Source organism: Entelurus aequoreus, linkage group LG21, assembly GCF_033978785.1.
Source record: "Entelurus aequoreus isolate RoL-2023_Sb linkage group LG21, RoL_Eaeq_v1.1, whole genome shotgun sequence".
NCBI lineage: Eukaryota > Metazoa > Chordata > Actinopteri > Syngnathiformes > Syngnathidae > Entelurus > Entelurus aequoreus.
This window is the reverse complement of record NC_084751.1, coordinates 25,337,141-25,364,411: the sequence shown is the minus strand read 5'-3', so window position 1 is coordinate 25,364,411 and position 27,271 is coordinate 25,337,141. Positions and strand designations below refer to the sequence as shown.

At 39.6% G+C, this 27,271-nt stretch overlaps 2 protein-coding genes across 7 annotated transcripts in view; one reads left to right on the top strand and one right to left on the bottom strand.

Moving 5' to 3' along the window:
• Window positions 1–27,271, bottom strand: part of LOC133638549 (CMP-N-acetylneuraminate-beta-galactosamide-alpha-2,3-sialyltransferase 1-like) — a 143,222-nt gene that overhangs the window by 71,785 nt on the left and 44,166 nt on the right. For 4 of the 6 annotated variants that reach the window (XM_062031265.1, XM_062031272.1, XM_062031269.1 and 1 more), the window contains exon 1: window positions 7,524–7,574. The exons of 1 other annotated variant lie outside the window; for it this stretch is intronic. The gene's annotated coding sequence lies outside the window, so the exon portion shown is untranslated. Of the gene's footprint in view, window positions 1–4,037; window positions 4,125–7,523; window positions 7,575–27,271 lie in introns of those variants that run through there. One more of the 6 variants, XM_062031266.1, reaches the window with a different exon arrangement.
• Window positions 1,644–27,271, top strand: part of LOC133638611 (uncharacterized) — a 79,906-nt gene continuing 54,278 nt past the window's right edge. Inside the window, 10 exon segments of the mRNA XM_062031400.1 lie at window positions 1,644–2,307; window positions 2,523–3,215; window positions 19,913–20,058; window positions 20,129–20,241; window positions 22,718–22,857; window positions 23,742–23,965; window positions 24,040–24,146; window positions 24,210–24,328; window positions 24,410–24,545; window positions 26,512–26,594. Of these exon segments, the coding sequence (XP_061887384.1) occupies window positions 1,644–2,307; window positions 2,523–3,215; window positions 19,913–20,058; window positions 20,129–20,241; window positions 22,718–22,857; window positions 23,742–23,965; window positions 24,040–24,146; window positions 24,210–24,328; window positions 24,410–24,545; window positions 26,512–26,594 (2,425 nt within the window).

Here is a 27,271-nt window from a genome sequence, read left to right as displayed (position 1 = left end):
ACCACGTGACACCCTTCGGCTGAGGATTTACATGAATCAAATGGTTTTTCTTTTCTCCGTCGCTGATGTTCTCTATCAGTCTCTCTTTCTGTTTTCTTCCAGTGCTTTTCAGCAGTCTGTGTGTCATGCGTCCACTCCCCGTCAGCCCCCCTCATGCTCTCCGACGCTGCTAATAAAGAGACAGGTGATTAGATAACTCGTTCCAGCTGAGATATCCACTCACCTGTCATCCGCTTCACAGCCGGCTCCTGCACAGCAGGCGACGCGTGGACCACGCCCCTTCCACACCCACCAATGAGCAGTCCTGGGGGTCAGCTGATATGTGTGGGGAAGTTTCAAGCTAATGCAAAGTACAAAGAGAAGCACTACTCATTCCCAGTGTATGTCATCCGCAGCTTAACTGCAAACAACCTGCTGGGCAGAGACACAGCATGTGCAATGGGGCTGGTGAAGCGCATTGAAGAAGTGCACAGTGCATTTGGAGAACATGGAACTCTCAAAACAGACCCAGTTAAAATACTTTTAAAGGACAATGCTGAGCCATATGCAGTGTATACGGCAGTGGTACCGAAGGTCATAGAGTAGCTACTGCGTATGGAGAAAAATGCTGTAATTGAAAAAGTGACTGATCCTACAGACTGGTGTGCACAGATGATACCAGTTGCAAGAAAGAACAACAAAGTGCGCATCTGCGTTGACCTGAAGAGTCTAAACGATTCCGTAAGGAGAGAGAGGTACGTCCTCCCAACTGCTGAGGAAATAACTGCAAAGCTGAGTGGCGCTACAATGTTTACATCACTAGACGCTGCCTCAGGGTTTTGGCAGATACCCCTAGATCCCGAAAGCAGTAAGTTAACTACCTTCATAACACCCTTCGGGAGATACTCTTTTAAGCGGCTCCCATTCGGCATCACAAGTGCTCCAGAAATCTTCCAACGGAAAATGGCGGAGACTCTGAATGGCTTGGATGGAGTAGCTGCTTACATGGATGACATCCTGGTGTATGGAAACACTCCACAACAGCACGACCAGCATCTAACAAAGGTGCTGGAGAGAGTCAAGTCAGCTGGCCTTAAGCTAAATAGAGACAAGTGTGTGTTCAGACAGAAGCAACTTAACTTCCTTGGCCAGGTGATCGACAAAACAGGTGTGAAACCGGATCCCAACAAAGTCAAAGCCATCAGAGAGCTACCACCACCACAGAACGTACAGGAACTCAGACGTGTCCTTGGAATGTTCACGTTCCTGGGGAAATATATCCCAAATCTGTCAACAGTGGGCCAGCCACTTTATGAACTGTTGAGATCCCAAACAGAATGGACGTGGGACCATGCACAGCATGAGGCGTTCCAGCGCATCAAGGACATCCTGTCTACTTCTCCAGTTCTAAAGTTCTGCGTGAATCGACCTACAACAGTGTCGGCTGATGCTAGTAGCTACGGCATCGGCGGAGTGCTGCTGCAACTACACGATGGAGACTGGAAGCCAGTCGCTTATTGCTCACGTCTGAGGCGGAAACCAGATACGCCCAGATCGAAAAGGAGTGCCTGGCAAGCGTCTGGGCATGTGAAAGGTTTGAGAAGTACATTGTGGGCCTTGAGAACTTTAGGCTAGTCACTGATCACAAGTCCTTGGTGCCGCTAATGAACAAGAAAGATTTGGATAATGTTCCGATACGGTGCCAGAGACTGTTAATGAGACTGAGATTCAAGCCAACCGCCGAATATGCACCAGGAAAGACTTTGACTGTAGCGGACACTCTGTCGCGTAGTCCACTGCAGAACGTGACAGAGGTGACCGACACTCACTCAGATGTGGAATGTTATATTGCAGCCGTTGTTGACAACATGCCAGCTACACCACAAAAGCTTGGGACCATAAGAGCAGCCACAGCAGCTGACAGCAACTTGCAGATGGTGCTTAAATGTGTCAAGTCAGGATGGCCGGACTATGTGGCTGATGTTGCACTAGCCATCAGAGACTATTACCCTATAAGGAGTGAACTGTCGGAGTACAACGGAATCATCACAAGAGGAAGTCGCATGATAATCCCAAGCTCTCTAAAAGCAGATGTCCTGGATCGAATCCATGATGGACATCAAGGACTGTCAAAATGCAGAGAGCGGGCTAACACTTCAGTGTGGTGGCCTGGCATCGCAGCTGAAATCAAGCAGAAAATCCAGACCTGTCAGATTTGTCATGAGATGAGACCCACACAGCGCAAAGAGCCCCTCATCTCGACCCCTCTACCTGACAGGCCCTGGAAGAGAATTGCTATTGACTTATGTCCATTCGTTGTGTCCTTGGGCAAGACACTTCACCCTTTGCCTCTGATGGCTGCTGGTTAGCGCCTTGCATGGCAGCTCCCGCCATCAGTGTGTGAATGTGTGTGTGAATGGGTAAATGTGGAAATACTGTCAAAGCGCTTTGAGTACCTTGAAGGTAGAAAAGCGCTATACAAGTATAACCCATTTATCATTTATTATGTGATCATAACAAACATACTTACCTCGTCGTGTCAGACTACTTTTCCAGGTTCCTCGAGATACTCCACATGCCTACAACCACTGCCTCACAGGTGGTGTTGAAGCTAAAAGCAGTATTTGCCAGATTTGGTTGCCCAGACCAAGTAATTAGTGATAATGGGCCCCAGTTCACATGTGAGGAGTTCCGAGAGTTCGCTAGAGAGTATGACTGTGAGCACATTACCTCAAGTCCCCATCATCCACAAGGAAACGGACATGCTGAGAGAGGAGTCCAAATTGCAAAGACTATTCTAAAACAAAAAGATCCTCTACTCACTCTCATGTGCTACCGCTCTACACCCTGCACCTCCACTGGTGCAAGCCCAGCTGAACTGCTTATGGGCAGGAAGATAAAAACAACACTTCCAACACTTGAGAAAAACCTACTTCCTAGATGGCCTAACCTGAAAACCGTCAGGAGCAAAGATGCAGAGGAGTATGAGAAACACGTGTTCTACTTCAACCTCCGACATGGAGCAAAGCCCCTGCCGTCGCTGAGACCTGGTGATCCTGTCCGCGTCAAACTGGACAATCAGCACGCCTGGGGAACACCCGCTGTCATCACCGCTGACTGCGCAACGCCAAGATCATACATCATCGAGACTCAACAGGGGGCGACATTGAGACGCAACCATCGTCACCTGCAACATGTTCCTGAGCCAACTGGAGACACAGCAACTCTACCTCCAGGTGGACAGCTACATGACACTGCTACACAGCAGCCTTCCCCTGTCATTACTACTGACACTGTTTCACCAACACTCAATGCCCGTCCACCTCCTGCAAAAGATGGACTGTACACACGCTCAGGCAGACTGATAAAACCTGTGGTCAAACTGTCTCTGTGAAATTGAGAGACTTAAAAAAAAAAAAAAAGGATGTGAAACAGATACGTTAAATGTTGTGCTTTGATGCCGCTGTTGCTTTGTTGTTCTGAGCAGATTGAATATTGCTTGATTATTATTATTGATTGATTATTGATGATAGGTGATCTTGTTTTCGAAAACATTGGAAAGAAAAACAAAAGTAAAAAAAAAGGGAGATGTCATATACGTTGCATATATATATGTATGTGCTGCTGTTGCTTTAAGGACGTTGCGACAGCTGCCGTAAAGGAGGTGCGCTGCTAGCGTGGTTGTTACGTTTTGCGGTGAGTCGTAAAAGTGTTCGTCACATGTTTGTACCCTGCTATAATCTGAGTAAAGTTATTCATTGGATATACCTTTTGTTTTTTTGAACTTTATTACACATCTGACTATCACTACACAAAAGTATTTAATAAGTTTTTATACATTTAGGGTATACACAAAAAAGTATTCCACAAGGTAGGAGTCCAAACAAAAGGTGGAGCAAAAGGCTAGGGAAAAAATGCAAAAAATGAAGCTCAGTGGCTAATAGAACTGTTCATACACAAGGCAAAAGGAAAAATACAAAAAGAGACAACGCAGTAAGAACGGCAATAGGAGGCAAAAAACTAGAACACTAAGCATGTGGAAAAGCTTGATAACTTACTTGGCTAGTTGGAAGAATGACAAGAGCGTCACAGGAAAAGTAGACGAACCTGCACTGACTACTAGCACACAGCTGGCATATTAGGCCTAATTGCATATCTGAAACAGGTGTGCCTACTGGTACCGCCTTTCAGCCTGTGTCCCAATTCCTTGTCTGCATCCTTTGCAGTGCGCATTTGTGGGGTGCTGACGTCATCGGTGCTGTGTGGGAATTAATTGTCCCAATTCAAAAAAGTTCCAAGTGTCCTTCGAATGCGGCCGACAAATGTGTCCTTTTCTCCCAGTAGCAGAAAGGTTGCGTCCGTGTACACTTCGCGTCCTTTCATATTCCGAGATCCTTTGCGCTCACAACTCTGAAAAATATTTTCAACATGCCGGCTCTATGCGGAGCGGAAAGAGCGACTATAATTTGCAAGTATATCTTTGTTTATTAATTTAAACCAGCTAAAAGCAGACACGTCAAGCAGGGGTGACAGTAGTGATATATTTTTTTGTTTAAATATGAGACCTCGGCTATCGTAATGTTGCGCGTCCTCTGTGCTCTTTCCTCCTCTCTTTACCCGGAGGGAGTGCCGTATATCCGGCCATTGCAGACAGCTTGGTGCCTGGAGCTTTTTTTTCTCAACGTTTGCAAGTAAAGCCTGACATATTTTAATTTACTTTTTTAGACTGCAATAACTTGACTTAATTATGTTATATTAATGTCTGGCCGGACTAATGACGTATTGTAAACGTGTCATCAACATACCGATATTAGTTATTACTGTTTTTTTGCGTACATTTGCATGTTATTTGAAAATGTTTACTTCTATTAATGATTATTGTGATCTTGTGTTTAACTTTTCGGTTTTTGTTGCTGTGCAGAATAATTGAGGAGGACTTGGACAACAAATGACCAAAAGAAATTACACAAAACATATATATATCAGTTTGGATGATCATTTAAAGGCCTACTGAAATGATTTTTTAAAAATTTAAACGGGGATAGCAGATCCATTCTATGTGTCATACTTGATCATTTCGCGATATTGCCATATTTTTGCTGGAAGGATTTAGTAGAGAACAACAACGATAAAGGTCGCAACTTTTGGTCGCTGATAAAAAAAAGCCTTGCCTATACCGGAAGTAGCGTGACGTCACCGGAGGAAGGACTCCTCACATTTTCCCATTGTTTACAATGTAGCGAGAGAGATTCGGACCGAGAAAGCGACGATTACCCCATTAATTTGAGCGAGATTGAAAGATTCGTGGATGAGGAAAGTGAGAGTAAAGGACTACAGTGCAGTGCAGGACGTATCTTTTTTCGCTCTGACCGTAACTTAGGTACAAGGGTTCATTGGATTTTACACTTTCTCCTTTTTCTATTGTGGATCACGGATTTGTATTTTAAACCACCTCGGATAGTATATCCTCTTGAAAATGAGAGTTGAGAACGCGAAATGGACATTCACAGTGACTTTTATCTCCACGACAATACATCGGCGAAGCTCTTTAGCTACTGAGCTAACGTGATAGCATCGGGCTCAAATGCAGATAGAAACAACATAAATAAATCCCTGACTGGAAGGATTGACAGAAGATCAACAATACTATTAAACCATTGACATGAAAATACACGGTTAATAATTCCCAGCTTGGCGAAGCTTAACAATGCTGTTGCTAACGACGCCATTGAAGCTAACTTAGCAACGGGACCTCACAGAGCTATGATAAAAACATTAGCGCTCCACCTACGCCAGCCAGCCCTCATCTGCTCATCAACACCCGTGCTCACCTGCGTTCCAGCGATCGACGGAAGGACGAAGGACTTCACCCGATCATCCGTGCAGTCGGCGGCTAGCGTCGGCTAGCGCGTCTGCTATCCAAGTCAAAGTCCTCCTGGTTGTGTTGCTACAGCCAGCCGCTAATACACCGAACCCACCTACAACTTTCTTCTTTGCAGTCTTCATTGTTCATTAAACAAATTGCAAAAGATTTACCAACACAGATGTCCAGAATACTGTGGAATTTTGAGATGAAAACCAAGCTTTTTTGTATTGGATTCAATGGGGTACCAATACTTCAGTTTCAACGATTGACGTCACGCGCATACGTCAAGGTCAAGGTTCAAAGTCAAGGTTCAACTTTATTGTCCCCGCGGGGAAATTTGTCTTGGGCCCAGTGCATCATTGCTTTCTTAACATACACAAAAAAAACAGAACCAAAACACAAGCGCAGACACAACTACAACCAGACAACTAACATTTAAACATCAGAGCATGGAGCTTGATAGACATAGGTGGCACTTTGATGTAGGCATAAAATCTACAGTATGGAGATAAAGATAAAGTGCCAGTGTGCATTGCACTAGAGCTCATAGATAAAGTGCTATGTGCTAAAGTGCTTAGTTCTAAAGTGCTATGTGCTAAAAAAGTGCTAACCTATGTATTAACATTCTATTGCACCTTGTTGGTCAGCTTAATGGAGGCTGGGACAAATGATAATTTAAGGCGGTTCGATTTGCATAGTGGGACCCGGAGTCTTCTCCCTGATGGCAGGGTTCTATATTCGTCATCATATATAGACGTTTTCAACCGGAAGTTTAGCGGGACATTTAAAATTGCACTTTATAAGTTAACCCGGCCGTATTGGCATGTGTTGCAATGTTAAGATTTCATCATTGATATATAAACTATCAGACTGCGTGGTCGGTAGTAGTGGGTTTCAGTAGGCCTTTAACGTTGATGTTCCAGGTAATATAATGTTCAGTAATTGTATATCATAGGCCAATATAAGCTTTGGCTTCATTTATTTATCTGAAGTTACATAATTTACACACATTGTTATTACTCTGCCATTAGCCATCCTTTGTTACATCATTTTTGAGTGAAATGATCAATAAATGTCATACATTACACTTTTGGTGAAGTTTTTTGTGTTTCCTGAAAAACTGGAGAAATGAGTAAGGCAATTATTTTAACAGGGTGACGTTATGTGACCTGTTAATCAAGCACATGTTAGGACTTGGCAAGAATGAGGACTCAGTTGCAGACGGGAAACATTTGACGCAGGCTTTTATTCTGCTGTTTTCTATGATCTCTCTTCAGACAGAGTGAATAAACAATTGGCTACAAACTCTATACTTGATATACTAGAGTAAAAAGGAAACGTAGCACAGGGAATAAAACAATAAACAGAAAATCACTCCATATGAGGAAAAAGGACAATATCAAAATTTACACTGATCTAATAACAAAAGCAACAACCTATGATAAGCTACACAAAAGGAAAAGCGCTCACAAAGAGGAAGAGACAAAACGCTATAAACAGAAACCACTCTATAAAGAGTTAAGAAATATCTACAAATTAAAGCGCTCCAAGAGGAGGGAAAAAAAGGCAGAGCACTATGAATTTAGCTCAAATAAAACTGACCAAAAACTTTAGCAAATCAAAATCACTCTTCAGAGGGAACAGAGAAATCAAAGAATAAATCAAAGCAATACTCAACGACTTGGACGAGACTGTGGAAGACTGCTGGAGGTACATGATGAGACGAAACACTCTGGCACAGGACAGGAGGAGGACGAGACATTTATACACATGAGGGAGGGTGACACAGGTGGGCACAATCAGGCAATCAGGAGAGACATCAGACCAGTGAAACAGGAGGAAGGGCAAGTGATCTGAAATGAGAGGGAGAGTTAACATTTCAAAATAAAACAGGATATGACAAGACCACATGAAACCAGACAAAACTTCACCCAGGTGTGACAGCACATTAGTATGTCGCTCACTATTACCACTCAGTGGTCGTTAAAGAGAATGCAGGTCATAAAATAGAATTGTGTTTCAATTAGGTTCGGCACAAAAATATGTTTATATGAGTTATGGTGTTTTTGTTTTTAAACACATAACCTACTTTAGGAATGTAATTCCATTATTGCTGTGTGACACCTTAAGTTAAAAAGTAACAACTTTTATTGACGCAAACACGCGCTTGTTATAAAACATCTGTTGAACTTTACAGTAAATCATTGAAGTTGTTTTATGTAGATGCAATGTTCACATTCTGGACAAATACTGTTTAGTAAAGGTCATAACATCCTCTGAAAAATATCTATGATCCATGCAAAAAAATAAGGAATCACCAGACTTGTAGGGTGTTGATTCAGTGATTAAATTTTGTAACGAAAGCAAATCCCTGCATGAGAAAATAACTATAGTCAATTCAAAAGGCAACTTTCTGGCTTCAATAAACACTAAAATAAATCCAGAATATACATTGTGGTAGTCAGTAATAGTTAGATTTTTGGATCAAGCAAAGTGAAAAAAATGTATTCTAAGTAGGGCTGTCAAACGATTAAAATATGTAATCGCGATTAATCACATTTTGTTCATAGTTAACTCAAAATTAATCGCGATAATCACAGTTATGTATAATTTTTTTTAATCATCAATAAGTGTAACCTAGACAGATAATTTTCGAGTTTTAAGAGCTCAACACAAAAAGGGCAAACATGATTTAACGACAATAAAAAAATGCCTACTGTGTGTTGGTGGCATTTTGTAAAAATACAGTTTTTCTATTCCTGCTTAAAGAGCACTTGCATTCAGGAGAGGAGCCACACTTCCATGTTTCGAGACCAGTTTCACGCATAGATAACACAAAATGTGGATTGTTATGATCATGATTTCATAGTCGAAAATGTTTTTGTAATATCCATCCATCCATTATCTACCGCTTGTCCCTTTTGGGGTTATGGGGGGCTGGAGCCTATCCCAGCTGTAATATGTGATATTTCTACCTGAATAAATGCTTCTGATATTATGTACATTACATGTTGTACAAGTTAATGGTCTTCATATTACTGAGTGGCATTGTTTTAACCTTCTCTATTAATTAGTCAAATGTGATCATCAGCCTGCAGGAGTTGGAGCCGTACATCTAACAATCAGCACTCTTCAGCCATTAGAAACATCCTGTGTTTAACCAGGTGCTTCCTCAGATTGGAACTATTCCCGCCACTTGCCTTGAATTTTACGTCATAAAAACTGCATCCCATTGGCAAAAGACGAGCCAGACTTTAGAGCGTTTTCTATTTGGCATGGTTGGGTTTTTGTCATGAAACATTGATGGGTTGCAAAAAGGATTGTACGGTATACTGGTACAGGTATAGTACCGCGATAATCATATAATCATATTCGGTACTATACCGCCTCTAAAAAGTACCGGTCCGGCTTGTATGTTCACTATTCTATTTAAGGACAAACTTGCAATAAAAAAACATATGTTTAATGTACCGTAAGATTTTTTGTTAAAATAAAGCCAATAATGCATTTTTTTGTGGTCCCCTTTATTTAGAAAAGTATCGAAAAGTACCGAAAAGTATCGAAATACATTTTGGTACCGGTACCAAAATATTGGTATCGGGACAACACTAGTTGTAAGATTGCTAAGAGCATGTCCACTTTAAAATCGCCTGTTTTCCTCTCAAGTGCTAGGAAGTACTCGCCACTCGCAAGTGCGAATTCAAACAGACGTGACGTCACGCAACCCAGGCACCGAAACATGGCACCGCTGGATCTTATGTGAATCTGTGCCCGGTAGTGCAGACTAGTCTTAATCGGTGCCAAAAAAAAGTACCCGGTCCAATAACCACCCCTTTTGACAAAGCATAATCGTAATGTAAGACATTTCCATTTTCTAAATGTAGTTAAACCGGATGTAGAGCGTAGCGCTTTTATTTTGAAGCCAGAAAAGTGTGTGATTGCTTTGAGAAATCGTCTTGACATGTTTTGATGTTGGATCTACAGTTTGCAATAAAAAATTCTCCTTTAGACATCCTGCCGACCATTTTTCATTTCTGTTGAACTTTTATGTTATCTTACTTACTAAAGCAGTCTCAGTAACAATCTAAATGTTATGTTATCACTGCACCTTAACCGTAATCTGAATACTGAAGTAAAGCACCACCCACCTCTGAACGACGCACGCAGCAGGTGTTTGCTGCAGGGATGTCGCCTCTTCTCACAGCGAAAAGGAGTCCTTTCTTGTCGGGAGAACAACTTGTCATGGCTTTGAACCTGATATTTCCATAAGGTAGACGACTTTCCTTTGTCCATTTCTGCTCGCTTGTCACTCATGAATAACAAGTGAACTGCAGCCAAGTTCCCCCCGCTACGGCACTCCTTGAGGGTCAAAATGGATGTGTGTGCGTTAATCGCCCGTTAAAAAAATTAGTGCAGTTATTGAAATTTATAGTTAACGTGTTATCGCGTTACCTTTGACAGCCCCATTTCTAAGTAAAAATTGTGGAATCACCCTGTATTTTTTTTTGATTTCTTCAGCTAAAACCTGCATCAGATTAAATATGTTCACTTGTCTGCAGTTAAAAAAAAGACTGTTCACACCTTGGAGAGCTGTTGCACCAGGTAGATTGACATGAATCATGGCTCCAATACGAGAGATGTCAATTGAAACAAAAGAGACGATTATCAAACTTCTTCGAAAAGGTAAATCATCACGAAATTTTGTCTAAAACTTGGACCAAATACAAACAACATGGGAAGGTTGTAAAAGGCAAGCATACTGGTAGACCAAGGAAAACATCAAAGTGTCAAAACAGAAAACTTTAAAGGCCTACTGAAAGCCACTACTACCGACCACGCAGTCTGATAGTTTATATATCAATGATGAAATCTTAACGTTGAAACACATGCCAATACGGCCGGGTTAACTTATAAAGTGCAATTTTAAAATTCCCGCCACACTTCCGGTTGAAAAACTCCTTTGGATATGATTTATGCGCGTGACGTCACAAAATCCACGGAAGTAATTGTACCCCATCGACCCGATACAAAAACCTCTTGTTTTCTTCGACAAAATTCCACAGTATTCTGGACATCTGTGTTGGTGAATCTTTTGCAATTTGTTTAATGAACAATGGAGGCTGCAAAGAAGAACGTTGTAGGTGGGATCAATCGGTGTATTAGCGGCTAAGTACAATACTTACAGCAACACAACAAGGACTACTTACTACGCCTAGCCGATGCTTGCCGCCAAACCCACGGATGAAGTCCTTCGTCGCGCCGTTGATCGCTGGAACGCAGGTGAGCACGGCTGTTGATGGGAAGATGAGGGCTGGCTGGCGTAGGTGGAGCGCTAATGTTTTTATCATAGTTCTGTGAGGTCCGGTTGCTAAGTTGCTAAATTAGCCTTAGCGTCGTTAGCAACAGCATTGTTAAGCCTTACCAGGCTGATAATTTTTAACCGTGTAGTTACATGTACATGGTTTAATAGTATTGTTGATCTTCTGTCTATCCTTCCAGTCAGGGGTTTATTTATTTTGTTTCTATCTTCATTTGAGAACGATGCTATCACGTTAGCTCAGTAGCTAAGTGTGTCACCGATGTATTGTCGTGGAGATAAAAGTCACTTTAAATGTCCATTTCGCGTGCTCGACTCTCATTTTCAAGAGGATATAGTATCCGAGGTGGTCTAAAATACAAATCCGTGATCCACATTAGAAAAAGGAGAGAGTGTGGAATCCAATGAGCCAGCTTGTACCTAAGTTACGGTCAGAGCGAAAAAAGATACGTCCATCACTGCCTCTCTAGTCATTCACTGTAACGTTCCTCATCTACGAATCTTTCATCCTCGCTCAAATTAATGGGGTAATCGTCGCTTTGTCGCTCCGAATCTCTTGCTCCATTGTAAACAACGGGGAATTGTGAGGAATACTAGCTCCTGTGACGTCACGCTACTTCCGGTACAGGCAAGGCTTTTTTTTATCAGCGAGCAAAAGTTGCGAACTTTATTGTCGATTTTCTCTACTAAATCCTTTCAACAAAAATATGGCAATATCGCGAAATGATCAAGAATGACACATAGAATGGATCTGCTATTCCCGTTTAAATAAAAAAAATTCATTTCAGTAGGCCTTTAAACAATATGTCTTGAAAACAGAAAACACACAGCAAAACAAATAAATACGCGTAAATGGGCGGAAACGGGAGTGACCGTCCGTGGCCGAACTGTAAGAAAGTGCCTGAAGTAAATGGGATTTACATATAGAAAAGCGAAACTGAAACAATGATTAACATCCAACAGAAATATACAAGGTTACAATGGGCCAGGGAAAAGCAAACGTGGACTATCGAAGACTGGATGAAAGTCATATTCAGTGATGAATCATGAATCTGCATTGGGCAAAGTGATGATGTTGGAACATTTGTTTGGTGCCGTTCCAATGATATTTTTGAAGACGACTGCCTGAAGAAAACATGCACATTTCTACAGTCATTGATGATATGGGACTGCATGTCAGGTGAGGGTACTGGGGAGATGGCTGTCATTACATGTTCAATAAATGCACACGTTTAGATTGACATTTTGAACACTTTTCTTATTCCATTAATTAAAATGATGTTCGGGGATAATGACATCATTTTCAAGATAATAATGCATCTTGCCATAGCATAGAGCAAAAACTGTAAAAAAAAAACATTCTTTTAAGAAAGACTCATAAGGTCAATGTCATGGTCAGCAAATAGTCAGGATCTCAATCCAACTGAAAATGTGTCGTGGAAATTGAAGAAAATGGTCCATGACAAGACTCCAAGCTGCAAAGCTGATCTGATAACAGCAATTAGAGAAAGTTGGAACAAGATGGATGAAGGAGACTGTCACTGTCAGACACTGTAAGCTGTTATAAAAGCCAGAGGTGGTGCAACAAAGTACTAGTGGTCGGTTGTAGTGTTTTTGGTTGTTTTTCATGATTCCATATTTTTCACTCTGCTTGATCTACATATAAAACTTTTACTGACTACCACAATTTATGTTCTTGATTTATTTTAGTGTTTCTCAAAGCCAGTGTCGTCATTTTAAATAACTGTAGTTTTGTGTCATGTCTGTTATCAGCTTTCTTTTTTAACAAAATTAAACAACTGAACGAACATCCTCCAAACCTGGTGATTCCATCTTTTTGCCAGGAGTTGTCAGCAGCGTCCAAACCTTTGCTGTGAAGGAAAATGTGATTATTATAAAAAAAAAATGTAATTCCAATTGTTTTTTTCTTTTAAAGAATCTTTAAGTATGTGTGTTAATAAATTGCACACACATTAATGCTCAAATATAAATTATATCATTGTAAACACAGATATTTTTAAGTATAGACCTACATATATTTGCGCTCTATTTTTATAATTATTTTCAATGTAATGTATTATAGTAATATTATACTGTATTTTCAAAATGTATAAAGTTTAAGAAGATTGCAATAAACCAAGAAACAGGTCATCGATTGAAAATGTTCTACATTTTAGCTGCATTGTATATCGTCAACAAAAAATATGTTTGTAAATAGAAATAAAATATGTGCTCCACATTATAAATTTTGAACATTTATAAGAAGTAAAATCAAATGACGTGTATCAAAGTTTTTTACTCATTTGATTTGCTAACTTACTGTACAAAACACATGTTGTCAAAGGTGACGTTGACACTGGTGGGTGTGTTTGTGTTCTGTTGTATTTTACGACCGCCACTCTTTGGACTCAGGCAGGATGCTGAAATTAAGCTTTAAAAGGTCCACAGACGTGAGGCGTAGTAGAAGAAGAAATGATTAGTGAAAGTGTAGAAAGACGAGTGTACAGTACATTCTAAGGAAGAAGAGTAAAATCATGTGCAGAAGACAACGAACACAACTTGTGCAGCTGCTCGCCTTTGCTGCACTTTTTGCTTGTGGTGAGTCGACTCATCTCTTCTTTCTTGGAAACAAAATATATATTTCTTTAAAATATATACATATTCATCCTAAATATTGATGTTTTTGGGGAGGTATTATATAATGTATTAAAATATTTAGAAAATATATATTCAAATTATTTCTATTACAATGAAGAAACAAAATTATATGTAACGTCTCCGTTTCCTGTATTTGTTTTTTTTTTAATTAAGTATTGCAGTTTTGTTTTTAAACAAGGATTTTTATTATTAAATTTAAAATTATAAATAAAAAGTATTTTATTTCAAAACAAACCTAGATCATATTCTTAATTGTAATTTTTTAAAATTTTTTTACAGCGACTATTTTTAAGAAAAAAAAAAAATCCTATTCATGTTGATTCCTATGTAAAAACTCTTAAAGACTTTTTTTTAAAAACACAAATTACAACATATTGATGATGATGATCATGTGTCTGCAACACGTGGTTAAAAGTTAAACATTATCTAAAGTGGCATGGAAGGCGATTCTGTCCTACAAAATTCTGCTGGGCTGAGAAAGTGTCATGAGACTTTTATGGTTCTATTGAACTATTTTACCAAAAAGAAAACTATGAGAAGGTTCATATACACATCAATACATCACTAAACCCTACTGTATACACCAACATACTGTGTGTATATATATATATATATATATATATATATATATATATATATATATATATATATATATATATATATATATATATATATATATATATATATATATATATATATATATATATATATATGTGTGTATACGATAGGTCAGGAAAAAAACATAGAGGCTATTTCATCCCTACAAGCCTGTTTTCTAGGTTTCCCTGCTCTTCAGGGGATTATATATATATATATATATATATATATATATATATATATATATATATATATATATATATATATATATATATATATATATATATATATATATATATATATGTATGTATATATATGTATGTGTATATATATATATGTGTATATTTATATATGTATGTATATATATATACAGTATGTATGTATGTATATGTGTATATATATATACTGTATGTACAAACGTAACTGTACATGCATATATATACAGTATATACAGTTCATAGCTAGACAACTACAAAGCCAACACACTGCCAGTAAGATTTGGTATAAAAAAATAAATAAAATAAAAAGACATTGTAAAAAAAGTTGTAGAGGTTTTATTACTCGGGCTTGCAGGTAAAAAACCGTAGAAGATGAAGCAAAAGTTGTTTTTTAAATATTTATCTTTAGGAGGCCAATGCATGTTGCTGTCGGCAGATTTATCTACTGCTCGTAGAACAATCTTGTATTTTTAAACATCCATCCATTTTCTACCGCTTATTCCCCACGGGGTCGCGGGGGGCGCTGGAGCCTATCTCAGCTACAATCGGGCGGAAGGCGGGGTACACCCTGGACAAGTCGCCACCTCATCGCAGGGCCAACACAGATAGACAGACAACATTCACACTCACATTCACACACTAGGGCCAATTTAGTGTTGCCAATCAACCTATCCCCAGGTGCATGTCTTTGGAGGTGGGAGGAAGCCGGAGTACCCGGAGGGAACCCACGCAGTCACGGGGAGGACATGCAAACTCCACACAGAAAGATCCCGAGGCCGGGATTGAACTCACGACTACTCAGGACCTTCGTATTGTGAGGCAGACGCACTAACCCCTCTCCCACCGTACGCACTAACCCCTCTCCCACCGTGCTGCCCAATTTAATGAATCTTTGGGTGTCCCACGATTCGATTCAATATCGATTCTTGGGGTCATGATTCGATTCAAAATCGATTTTTTTTTCAATTCAACACGATTCTCGATTCAAAAACGATTTTTTTCCCGATTCAAAACGATTCTCTATTCATTCAATACATAGAATTTCAGCAGGATCTACCCCAGTCTGCTGACATGCAAGCAGAGTAGTAGATTTTTGTAAAAAGCTTTTATAATTGTAAAGGACAATGTTTTATCAACTGATTGCAATAATGTAAATTTGTTTTAACTATTAAATGAACCAAAAATATGACTTATTTTATCTTTGTGAAAATATTGGACACAGTGTGTTGTCAATCTTATGAGATGCGATGCAAGTGTAAGTCACTGTGACACTATTGTTCTTTTTTTTAAAATTTTTATAAATGTCTAATGATAATGTCAATGAGGGATTTTTAATCACTGCTATGTTGAAATTGTAACTAATATTGATACTGTTGTTGATAATATTCATTTTTGTTTCACTACTTTTGGTTTGTTCTGTGTCGTGTTTGTGTCTCCTCTCAATAGCTCTGTTTATTGCAGTTCTGAGTGTTGCTGGGTCGGGTTTGGTTTTGGAATTGGATTGCATTGTTATGATATTGCTGTGTATTGTTTTGTTGGATTGATTAATTTAAAAAAAATTAAATAAAAAAAAAAGTAAATAAAAAAAAAAAAGATTTTTTTAAAATGAGAATCGATTCTGAATCGCACAACGTGAGAATCGGGATTCGAATTCGAATCGATTTTTTCCCACACCCCTAATACATATATATATACATATATATATATATATATATATATATATATATATATATATATATATATATATATATATATATATATATATATATATATATATATATATATATATATATATATATATATGTATATATATATATATACACATATATACATATATACATACATACACATACATTATACAGTATATATATACACATACATTATATATATATATATACATATATCTTTATCTATACATATATATAGATATATACATATATCTTTATCTATACATATATATAGATATATCTATATCTATCTATATATATATCTATATATATATATATCTATATATATATATATATATATATATATAGATATATATATATATATATATATATATATATTAGGGGTGTACATCTCTACTGTAAATGAGGATCCGATATGAATCTCAATACATGGGTTACGATACGGTTCACTAACAATACATTTTAAAATGATGCGATTCGATGCAGATGGAATCTTTGCATGGTGAAAAAAAATGTGTACCATGTATCAGGTCAGAACAATGTCATGTGTTTATTTTTTAAGTACACACAGACAAAGCAGACAGTTCCAGTATTAATTATGAACAAACTCATAAGTTCAGTGCATTGCAGTCTATAAACTTAAATAAAAGAAGATGTAAACAAAACACTTTTGGAAAAGCTACCAGGTAATTACTGTTGTTTGCTCAAGTGGCAACAATTAAATACAGAGAAAAGCAAGCTGTGCATCAAGTAGAGAGGTGTTATAACACCATAGTAGTCCAACTATAGTATTAGAAGTTGTCAAGTTATGATCAACTTACCAATGAAGCGGTTTAATTGGTGGTTGCGTCCATAACTGGCTGCAGTAGTAGTAAGTGTTTTTCACTCAGCTTTATGGTGACAAGTAGTGGCAAAAAAATTGGCCCCCCCCCAAAAAAATCACCTGACACGTAGAAGTCATTTGGGAAATGTTGGGCTCTGTATTTTGGAGTTAGTTTGATAGTTTGAGGTGGCCCTGTGTCCCAGCGGGCAAGCACAGAAGGGTGCACCGTGCAGGGCTGCTGTGTATAGAGTGCTGGCCCCTGGCTGGAACGCATCCATGGAGGTGTGTGTTAGTCCAGAGCACAGTAAAAATTATATCCCTTTTTCTTCTCCATGACAGCATCTCAGTCACATTGCGACAATTTCTCTGACTTTTCCCGCATTTAGAGTTTTTTTTGCAGCGCAAGTCAATGATTCTGTTTACCTCCGCGTACCCACAAGTGGGGCAGTAAAAGTTTGACTATGATTGGCTGTTCCGCCTTTTTGTATGCTTTGCAGCGGCACCTTAATTAATTTTTCAGCGTACGTGTGTCATAATTACGATAGTCAGACGGATAAAAAAGAACGGGTAGCAGTATCATTTTAGTATATATATATATATATATATATATATATATATATATATATATATATATATATATATATATATATATATATATATATATATATATATATATATATATATGGTAATACTTTAGTATGAGGAACACATATTCACCATTAATTAGTTGCTTCTTAACATGCAAATTAGTAACATATTGGCTCTTAATTAGTCATTATTAAGTACTTATTGATGCCTTATTCTGCATGGCCTTATTATACAAGCAGTAAGCCATTAACTAAGAGTCTTCCCTCAATAAGCTCAGAATTATTGCTTACTAGTAACCCTAACCCTTATTTGTTCCCCTAGTGTCCAAATAACTCTAAATTAATTCTTTGTTACTTTAATAAGCAACTAATTAATGGTGAATATGTTCCCCATACTAAAGTGTTACCATATATATATATATATATATATATATATATATATATATATATATATATATATATATATATATATATATATATATATATATATATACAAACCCCGTTTCCATATGAGTTGGGAAATTGTGTTAGATGTAAATATAAACGGAATACAATGATTTGCAAATCCTTTTCAACCCATATTTTATTGAATGCACTACAAAGACAAGATATTTGATGTTCAAACTCATAAACTTTTTTTTTTTTTCAAATAATAATTAACTTAGAATTTCATTGCTGCAACACGTGCCAAAGTAGTTGGGAAAGGGCACGTTCACCACTGTGTTACATGGCCTTTCCTTTTAACAACACTCAGTAAACGTTTGGGAACTGAGGAGACACATTTTTTAAGCTTCTCAGGTGGAATTCTTTCCCATTCTTGCTTGATGTACAGCTTAAGTTGTTCAACAGTCCGGGGGTCTCCGTTGTGGTATTTTAGGCTTCATAATGTGCCACACATTTTCAATGGGAGACAGGTCTGGACTACATGCAGGCCAATCTAGTACCCGCACTCTTTTACTATGAAGCCACGTTGATGTAACACGTGGCTTGGCATTGTCTTGCTGAAATAAGCAGGGGCGTCCATGGTAACGCTGCTTGGATGGCAACATATGTTGCTCCAAAACCTGTATGTACCTTTCAGCGTTAATGGCGCCTTCACAGATGTGTAAGTTACCCATGTCTTGGGCACTAATACACCCCCATATCATCACAGATGCTGGCTTTTCAACTTTGCGCCTATAACAATCCGGATGGTTCTTTTCCTCTTTGGTCCGGAGGACACGACGTCCACGGTTTCCAAAAACAATTTGAAATGTGGACTCATCAGACCACAGAACACTTTTCCACTTTGTATCAGTCCATCTTAGATGAGCTCAGGCCCAGCGAAGCCGACGGCGTTTCTGGGTGTTGTTGATAAACGGTTTTCGCCTTGCATAGGAGAGTTTTAACTTGCACTTACAGATGTAGCGACCAACTGTAGTTACTGACAGTGGGTTTCTGAAGTGTTCCTGAGCCCATGTGGTGATATCTTTACACACTGATGTCGCTTGTTGATGCAGTACAGCCTGAGGGATCGAAGGTCACAGGCTTAGCTGCTTACGTGCAGTGATTTCTCCAGATTCTCTGAACCCTTTGATGATATTACGGACCGTACATGGTGAAATCCCTAAATTCCTTGCAATAGCTGGTTAAAAAAGTGTTTTCTTAAACTGTTCAACAATTTGCTCACGCATTTGTTGACAAAGTGGTGACCCTCGCCTCATCCTTGTTTGTGAATGACTGAGCATTTCATGGAATTTTACTTTTATACCCAATCATGGCACCCACCTGTTCCCAATTTGCCTGTTCACCTGTGGGATGTTCCAAATAAGTGTTTGATGAGCATTCCTCAACTTTATCAGTATTTATTGCCACCTTTCCCAACTTCTTTGTCACGTGTTGCTGGCATCAAATTCTAAAGTTAATGATTATTTGCAAAAAAAAAAAAGTTTATCAGTTTGAACATCAAATATGTTGTCTTTGTAGCATATTCAACTGAATATGGGTTGAAAATGATTTGCAAATCATTGTATTCTGTTTATATTTACATCTAACAAAATGTTCCAACTCATATGGAAACGGGGTTTGTATATATTAATATTATTATATTTTTCCAACTAAACAGTCACTAGGAGGGTTTCTTTCATCCTAAATGTCAGTAATGTTGCCATGCTTTGTGTTGTTGTTGTTGTACTTTTAGGGCAGTGTCAGTGTCAAGCGGGTTGGAGGGAAAACGACCACAGCTGCTACTTGTTTTCCGAGGACGCAAAGACGTGGCGGGATGCCAACTCATATTGTTTGTCGCAGAACAGCCACCTGATGAGCATCCAGGACATTCACGAGAGGGTTAGCAGGCTAAGAAAGTGTTGTCAATCTCTGACTCTCGTTCGCCGTCGTCATGGAAACTTTCTTCCAGTTGTGGATGAGGACGCAGATCGGCACAGAGATCTTCTGGATCGGCCTGACTGACGGCATCACGGAGGGCGTGTGGGAATGGACCGACGGGAGTCCTTTCATACAATACATATCGTAAGTTTCTAGGCTGCATTTGTTTATTTCTTGAAATAAATCAGTACTTCCTTTAAGAAATGTATAACTGAAATCCATTTTTTAGTTTAGCTATCAGTCATAGTCCTGCTCTCTGATTTGTGAAGCCAAGTGTTGCTAGGCAGAGTTCAAATATTGATATATGCTAGCGTAACATGCCCGGTCCAGCCCCTGCTGCCTGCCGTTCCATCCTGAGCTTGAACCTGGATCCGTCAAATGAGAGATGAGTGCGCTAAACAATCAAGCTCAAAGCCTACGTTGTGTTAGGGAGTCGTGTTTACCTACATGAACACTGGCACAGCAAAACTAGCTGGCCTCTGTTACACTAACCATACCTTTTAGACCAGTATTCTACAACCTAATTTGATATACCACCTGGAAAAAAAAGTAAAACCATAGCCCTACCCACTTCTTGATCTAAGTGATGTCTAGGTCACAGAATGTGCAGGGGCTTTGTCTATCTGAACACAACTGCTCTTTTCCTTTTTTAGCGCCAAAGTGCTTATTTTGCTAACCCTAAATTGAGAATCTACCATAAAACCCCAACCTTATTGTGAAAAACTAGTACGAAACTCTAATCCTAGTTTGAAACCCCGAGCCCTATCTTGGCACCCTTATATGAAACTCAAACCATAGTTTGAAACTGATGTTCAATTGAATCCCTAATGTAAAACCTCAACCCTAGCTTGAAATCCTAATTTGAAACCCCAACCATAGCTTTAAACCCTAATATGAAATCTTAACTCTAGCTTGAAACCCTATTATGATATAATAACTTTAGCTTGAAAGCCTAATATGATACCCCAACCATAGCTTTAAACCCTAATATGAAATCCTAACTATACCTTGAAACCCTAATATGAAATCCTACCTCAAGCTTTAAACCCTTTTATGAATCCCCAACCTTAGCTTTAAACCCTATTATGAAACCCCAACCAGCTTTAAACCTTATTATGAAACCCCAACTCAAGTGTGAAACCCTAATATGAAACCCCAACCAGCTTTAAACCCTAATATGAAATCGTAACTCAAGCTTTGAACACTAATATCCAATCCTAACTCTAGTTTAAAACCTTAATATGAAACCTCAACCCTAGCTTGAAACCCTAATATGAAACCCTTCCTCGAGCTTGAGACCCTAATATGAAACCCCAAACCTATCTTAAAACCCTGATATGAAGCCTCAACCCTATCTCAAAACCCTAAGATGAAACCCCAACCCTCGCTTTAAACCCTAATATGAAACCCCAACCAGATTTAAACCCTAATATGAAACCCCAACCAGATTTAAACCCTAATATGAAACCCCAACTCAAGTTTGAAACCCTAATATGAAACCCCAACCAGCTTTAAACCCTAATATGAAACCCCAACCCTATCTTAAAGCCCTAATATGAAATCCTAACTCTAGCTTAAAACCCTAATATGAAACCCTAACTCTAGCTTTAAACCCTAATATGAAATCCTCACTCTAGTTTAAAACCCTTATATGAAACCATAACCCTATCTTTAAACCCTGATATGAAATTTTAACTCTAGCTTTAAACCCTAATATCCAATCCTAACTCTAGCTTAAAACCCTAATATGAAACCTCAACCCTATCTCGAAACCCTAATATGAAACTCCAACCCTCGCTTGAAACCCTAATATGAAAACCTAACCCTAGTTTGAAACTCTGTTATGAAACCCAACCCTCGCTTTAAACCCTAATATGATACCCCAATCTGTTTGAAGTCTTATGCAAAACTCTAACCCTACTAAGTAGATTAAAACCCTAACTTTCACTCCTTATCTTTTATTCAGTCCTTAACTGGAAACACTAATTTCAATCCCTAAACAAGGTGTCATCAATACAGTTTTTTTCATTTGGCCCACCAAACATCAGCCAAATAATGAAAGCATGCAGTTTTACAGTAAACTGCTCATTCGTGGAGGATTTGGATTGCGACAGCCAAGAGTCAGACCAGGGTTCAAATCTCAGTCAGGCTTAGTGGTCACATGTACCAATTTTCGAGGTTTTCCGATAAAACTTTTTCAATACTGAAGCCTTGAATATTGGCCGATACCGATGTTAACGATATTCGCACAAATCATACAACATACTTTTACTTTGTAGTGTGGAATGTTGGAAAAGGTCTGATCAAGTGAAGTTACTCTGAGAACAACGTTATATAGGTATGAAAAACATAACCTTATGACTTATGGTGTCATTAAATTGAAGTGGAGTGGTAGTTTGTGTTTTGGCACCACCTAAAGGTCACAATATTTAATTAAAGAGAATGACGTAATAATGATCCAGACATGTTTGTTACTTGATACTTTTTAATACATAATATACAACTAAGTAATATGCAACTGTAATGATGTGATACTTGTTTTTATTGACAAATGTGTTTTAGACTGCAATATTTTTTAATTAAAGTGGTCATATTATGATTATTTTATAAATATCTACAGATACTGGCTTCAAGGCCAGCCCGACAACTGGGGCGACGATCCAGGCGAGGACTGCGGTCAGGTGATAGGCTCTAGCTCAGGTCGCTGGAACGACGAGAACTGCAACGTCAAGAGGAAATACATCTGCAAGCACCGCAATCGTAAGTCCATGCTACGTTGTCTGTATTAAAGTTAAAGTACCAACGATTGTCACATACACACTAGATGTGGCGAAATTATTATCTGCATTTGACCCATCACCCTTGATCACCCCCTGGGAGGTGAGGGGAGCAGTAAGCAGCAGCGGTGGCCGCGACCGGGAATCATTTTTGGTGATTTAACCCCCAATTCCAACCCTTGATGCTGAGTGCCAAGCAGGGAGGTAATGGGTCCCATTTTTATAGTCTTTAGTATGACTCGGCCGGGGTTTGAATCTTGCATGCATGCTAAAGAGACCTTTCAAAAAAAGAACCATCTAGCCAAGGAGTGTCCAAACTTTTTGCCCGTGTCCTTTAAAACTGACTTCTAAACAACGTTGCGAAATAGTTGTATTTGTAAATTGAGACAACGTTCAAAGGAGAGGTTATTCGGAGACCACAGATGCGGCGCTAGCTGTTCAAAGTCGGGACCCGGGGTGGATCACTCATCCGTGCATCTTTGAGACACTTGTGATTAAGGGCTATATAAATAAACTTTGATTGATAAATTGAGACAACGTCATGTCCAATGTTGGCTCCACGTTGATGGTTGGGAAATTAGCAAATTTCAATGGTCAAGTCAACGTCACAACCTGACATTGAATAAACGGCGTCAAAAAGCATGTTGTTTCAACGTTGTATTTGTGTTATAAAATATTGGTTGGGAAATGACCAAAATTCAATGGTCAAATCAACGTCAGAACCCAACGTTGATTAAACGTCATCAAAAAGCATGTTGTTTCAACGTTATTCTTAAGTCTTGGGCCTGCTGGGTGATCCATTGTTAATGCAAGATCAAAACATTTATTGGAAGCATAGATGTCAATATTGTGTCTTGTGTTCCTCAGTCAACCCAGACCCGCAGTGTGACTTGACCAACGGGTGGAGGCAGTACGGCTCCAACTGCTACAGACTGAAGGCAGACACCACAAAAAGTTGGACGGCGGCCCGACACGACTGCGTCCGGGACGGGGCGGACCTGGTCTCCATCACCTCAGAAGGGGAGGCACAGTTCATCACAGGGACACTGGACGCATCCCAGTGGGACCTCTGGATTGGACTCTCTAATCTGGTCGGACAGAACCTGCTCAACCACTGTGACGATTTCACCGGAGATCATTGAAAAATGTGGATTTGTTTCTGTAGAAATGCAACAAGATCTCATGTCAGCTTGAAGTGGGGAGCAACCGCACTAACTGGTCTGATGCTGTCCCGGTGGGCTACACAAACTGGGCGCCGAATGAGCCGACAATGTAAGACCCAAGTGTTGCCGAAAACGACAACAATCGTGTCAAAATGTGTCTTCTCCCCGACAGCGACACCCAGGTTGGTTCTTGTGCGGCCATTATTAAAAACCCCTCTGACGAATTCGGCAAATGGAGGTCCCACGTGTGCCGATACGAGCGTCCCTACATGTGTAAACGACCTGTGAACAGTAAGATGGATGCTTTTAGTCACGATTATCTTATCCGTAAAATGGCAAAAACGTAATTCCTGTATCGCCTCACTTTGAAAGCTATCTGCCCTCCTGGTTGGCTCAGCTTTGCTGGCAGCTGCTACTGGTTGGTTAGCAACGCCAACCTTCTGACCACGTGGCACGACGCCTTCACCAAGTGCTCCGATGTGGGGGCCCACCTACTTATCATAAACAGGTAGGCTGATACCAAACATCCATCTCATGTCACAATACATGGTTTCACTCTGTGGCGCACCAGTTATCGTCATTAATAGTTAAATCAATTATGATTCATTCAATGAGATAGGTAATATCTTATTTTCAATAAGTTCATGACGTTTATGTCACGTCGGGGTAGCCTTTTACTGCGTGGATCGTTCTTCCAGGATGCAGACGGAAAATTCTGGAGGCAAGGTACAGGTAAGAAAATGATTTAATGTCCATAAATCAGGCAGGAACAAACAAACAAAGCAAGCGTGCCCATAGCACGGAGAGCTAACAGAATAGCTAACAAGAAAAGCATAAGGCAAACCTTAGCTCAGGGATCCAAAGGGTAAACGACATAACTTGTTGCATGTTAGCAAATAAGGAAGCCAGACTGAGTGTGGCGAACAACGGGAATAAGTAACTCTCTGATTAGTGCCCAAGAGCATGTGAGCGTCCCGAACACTAATCAGAGGCAGTTGAAAACAATCTGCAGTCATGGCAACTAAAACACAAACCCAGGGATGCTCAAAAACAGGAACTGAGGGAATCCAAAACTAAACAAAACATAATCTGGGCAACAGATCATGACAGTTTATCATAATTCTTCTTCCTTGTACTTTGTAAACATTTGTTTGAACAGCCTCTTAAACTGCGTTATATTAGTACATTGATTAATTTATTTGCTTAATCCATCGCATAATTAAATTAAACTCACTGATATGCTTAATGTTTTATAGTTGTTAATATTGATATCGGATATTGGTCCGATGTCACCTCCAAGTCCGAGTCCATGGTTCTCACCCGGAAAAGGGTGGAGTGCCATCTCCGGGTTGGTTGAGGAGACCCTGCCCCAAGTGGAGGAGTTCAAGTACCTCAGATTCTTGTTCACGAGTGAGGGAAGAGTGGATCGTGAGATCGACAGGCGGATCGGTGCGGCATCTTCAGCAATGCGGACGCTGTATTGATCCGTTGTGGTGAAGAAGGAGCTGAGCCGGAAGGCAAAGCTCTCAATTTGCCAGTCGATCTACGTTCCCATCCTCAACTATGGTCATGAGCTTTGGGTTATGACCGAAAGGACAAGATCACGGGTACAAGCGGCCGAAATGAGTTTCCTCCGCCAGGTGGCGGGGCTCTCCCTAGAGATAGGGTGAGAAGCTCTGCCATCCGGGGGGAGCTCAAAGTAAAGCCGCTGCTCCTCCACATCGAGAGGAGCCAGATGAGGTAGTTAGGGCAACTGGTCAGGATGCCGCCCGAACGTCTCCCTAGGGAGGTGTTCAGGGCACGTCCGACCGGTAGGAGGTCACGGGGAAGACCCAGGACACGTTGGGAAGACTATGTCTCCCGGCTGGCCTGGGAACGCCTCGGGATCCCCCGGGAAGAGCTGGACGAAGTGGCTGGGTAGAGGAAAGTCTGGGCTTCCCTGCTTAGGCTGCTGCTCCCGCGATCAGACCTTTAGATAAGCGGAAGAAGATGGATGGATGGATGGATGGTCCGATGTCAGCAAAAAAAAAAGATAATATCGGCTTTATGATATCTAAAATCTCCGATATATGCGTGTTTACTTATCTTAGTGAAGACATTTACAAAAGTTAAACATGGTAGGTTACACACTACTCGGAGCTAGCAGCTACACAACAGCTAAGCACACAATAGCACACAAGCTAGAAATACGTTATAATCGTCCTTAATTAAACATCACCACAGTCTAAAACACCACATTTGTCATTATAAACAAGTAGAACATAATTATAGTTGTATATTACTCATAGATACAAAGTCTCCAAGGCGTATTAGAAGATATCCAGTAACAAACTTTTTTTTGCTCTTGTTTTCTTGCATTTTTACTACACATTTTGGACCTCCCTGATGTATCTTCCCCCCCCCCCCCGCAAAACCCAGTACAATCGTGAGAACCTTTTCACATTGAACTCATCACATTGTTCTGTTTACTGCAGCAAAGACGAACAATTCTTTATAAACGGACGACTTCCAGACTTTCACCATGTGGACATTCCCGACATCTGGATCGGTTTATCAGGTAAGTTGTTTGCTTTGACAGTCCATTAAACCCGAGGTTGTCCAAAATGAGTTTGAGGACACAAAATGTGTCACGAGACTGTGAGTTAAAAAGGTTTGGGATAGATGATAACAACCAAACCTAACCCCCCCCCCCCACCCCCCCGGATTGTAAATAATGTAAATAATTCATTTCACCCGAATAAGTTTTTCAACTTGTTTAAGTCGGGGTCCACTTAAATTGATTCATGATACAGATATATACTATCAGATATATACTATCATCATAATACAGTCATCACACAAGATAATCACATTTAATTATTTACATTATTTACAATCAGGGGTGTGGAGGAGGGGGCTGGGGGGGGGGGTAGGATATGGACAGCAAGTAGTGGACATAGAGAGAGAGAGAGAGAGAGAGAGAGCGAGAGAGGGAGAGAGAGAGAGAGAGAGAGAGAGAGAGAGATGAGAGAGAGAGAGAGAGAGAGAGAGAGAGAGAGAGAGAGAGAGAGAGAGAGAGCAGAAGGCATAAGAAAAAGTATCTGCATTTGATTGTTTACATTTGATTATTAGCAATCCGGGGAGGGTGTTAGTTTAGGGTTGAAGTTGCCTGGAGGTGAACTTTTATTGCGGTTTTGAAGGAGGATAGAGATGCCCTTTCTTTTATACCCGTTGGGAGCGCATTCCACATTGATG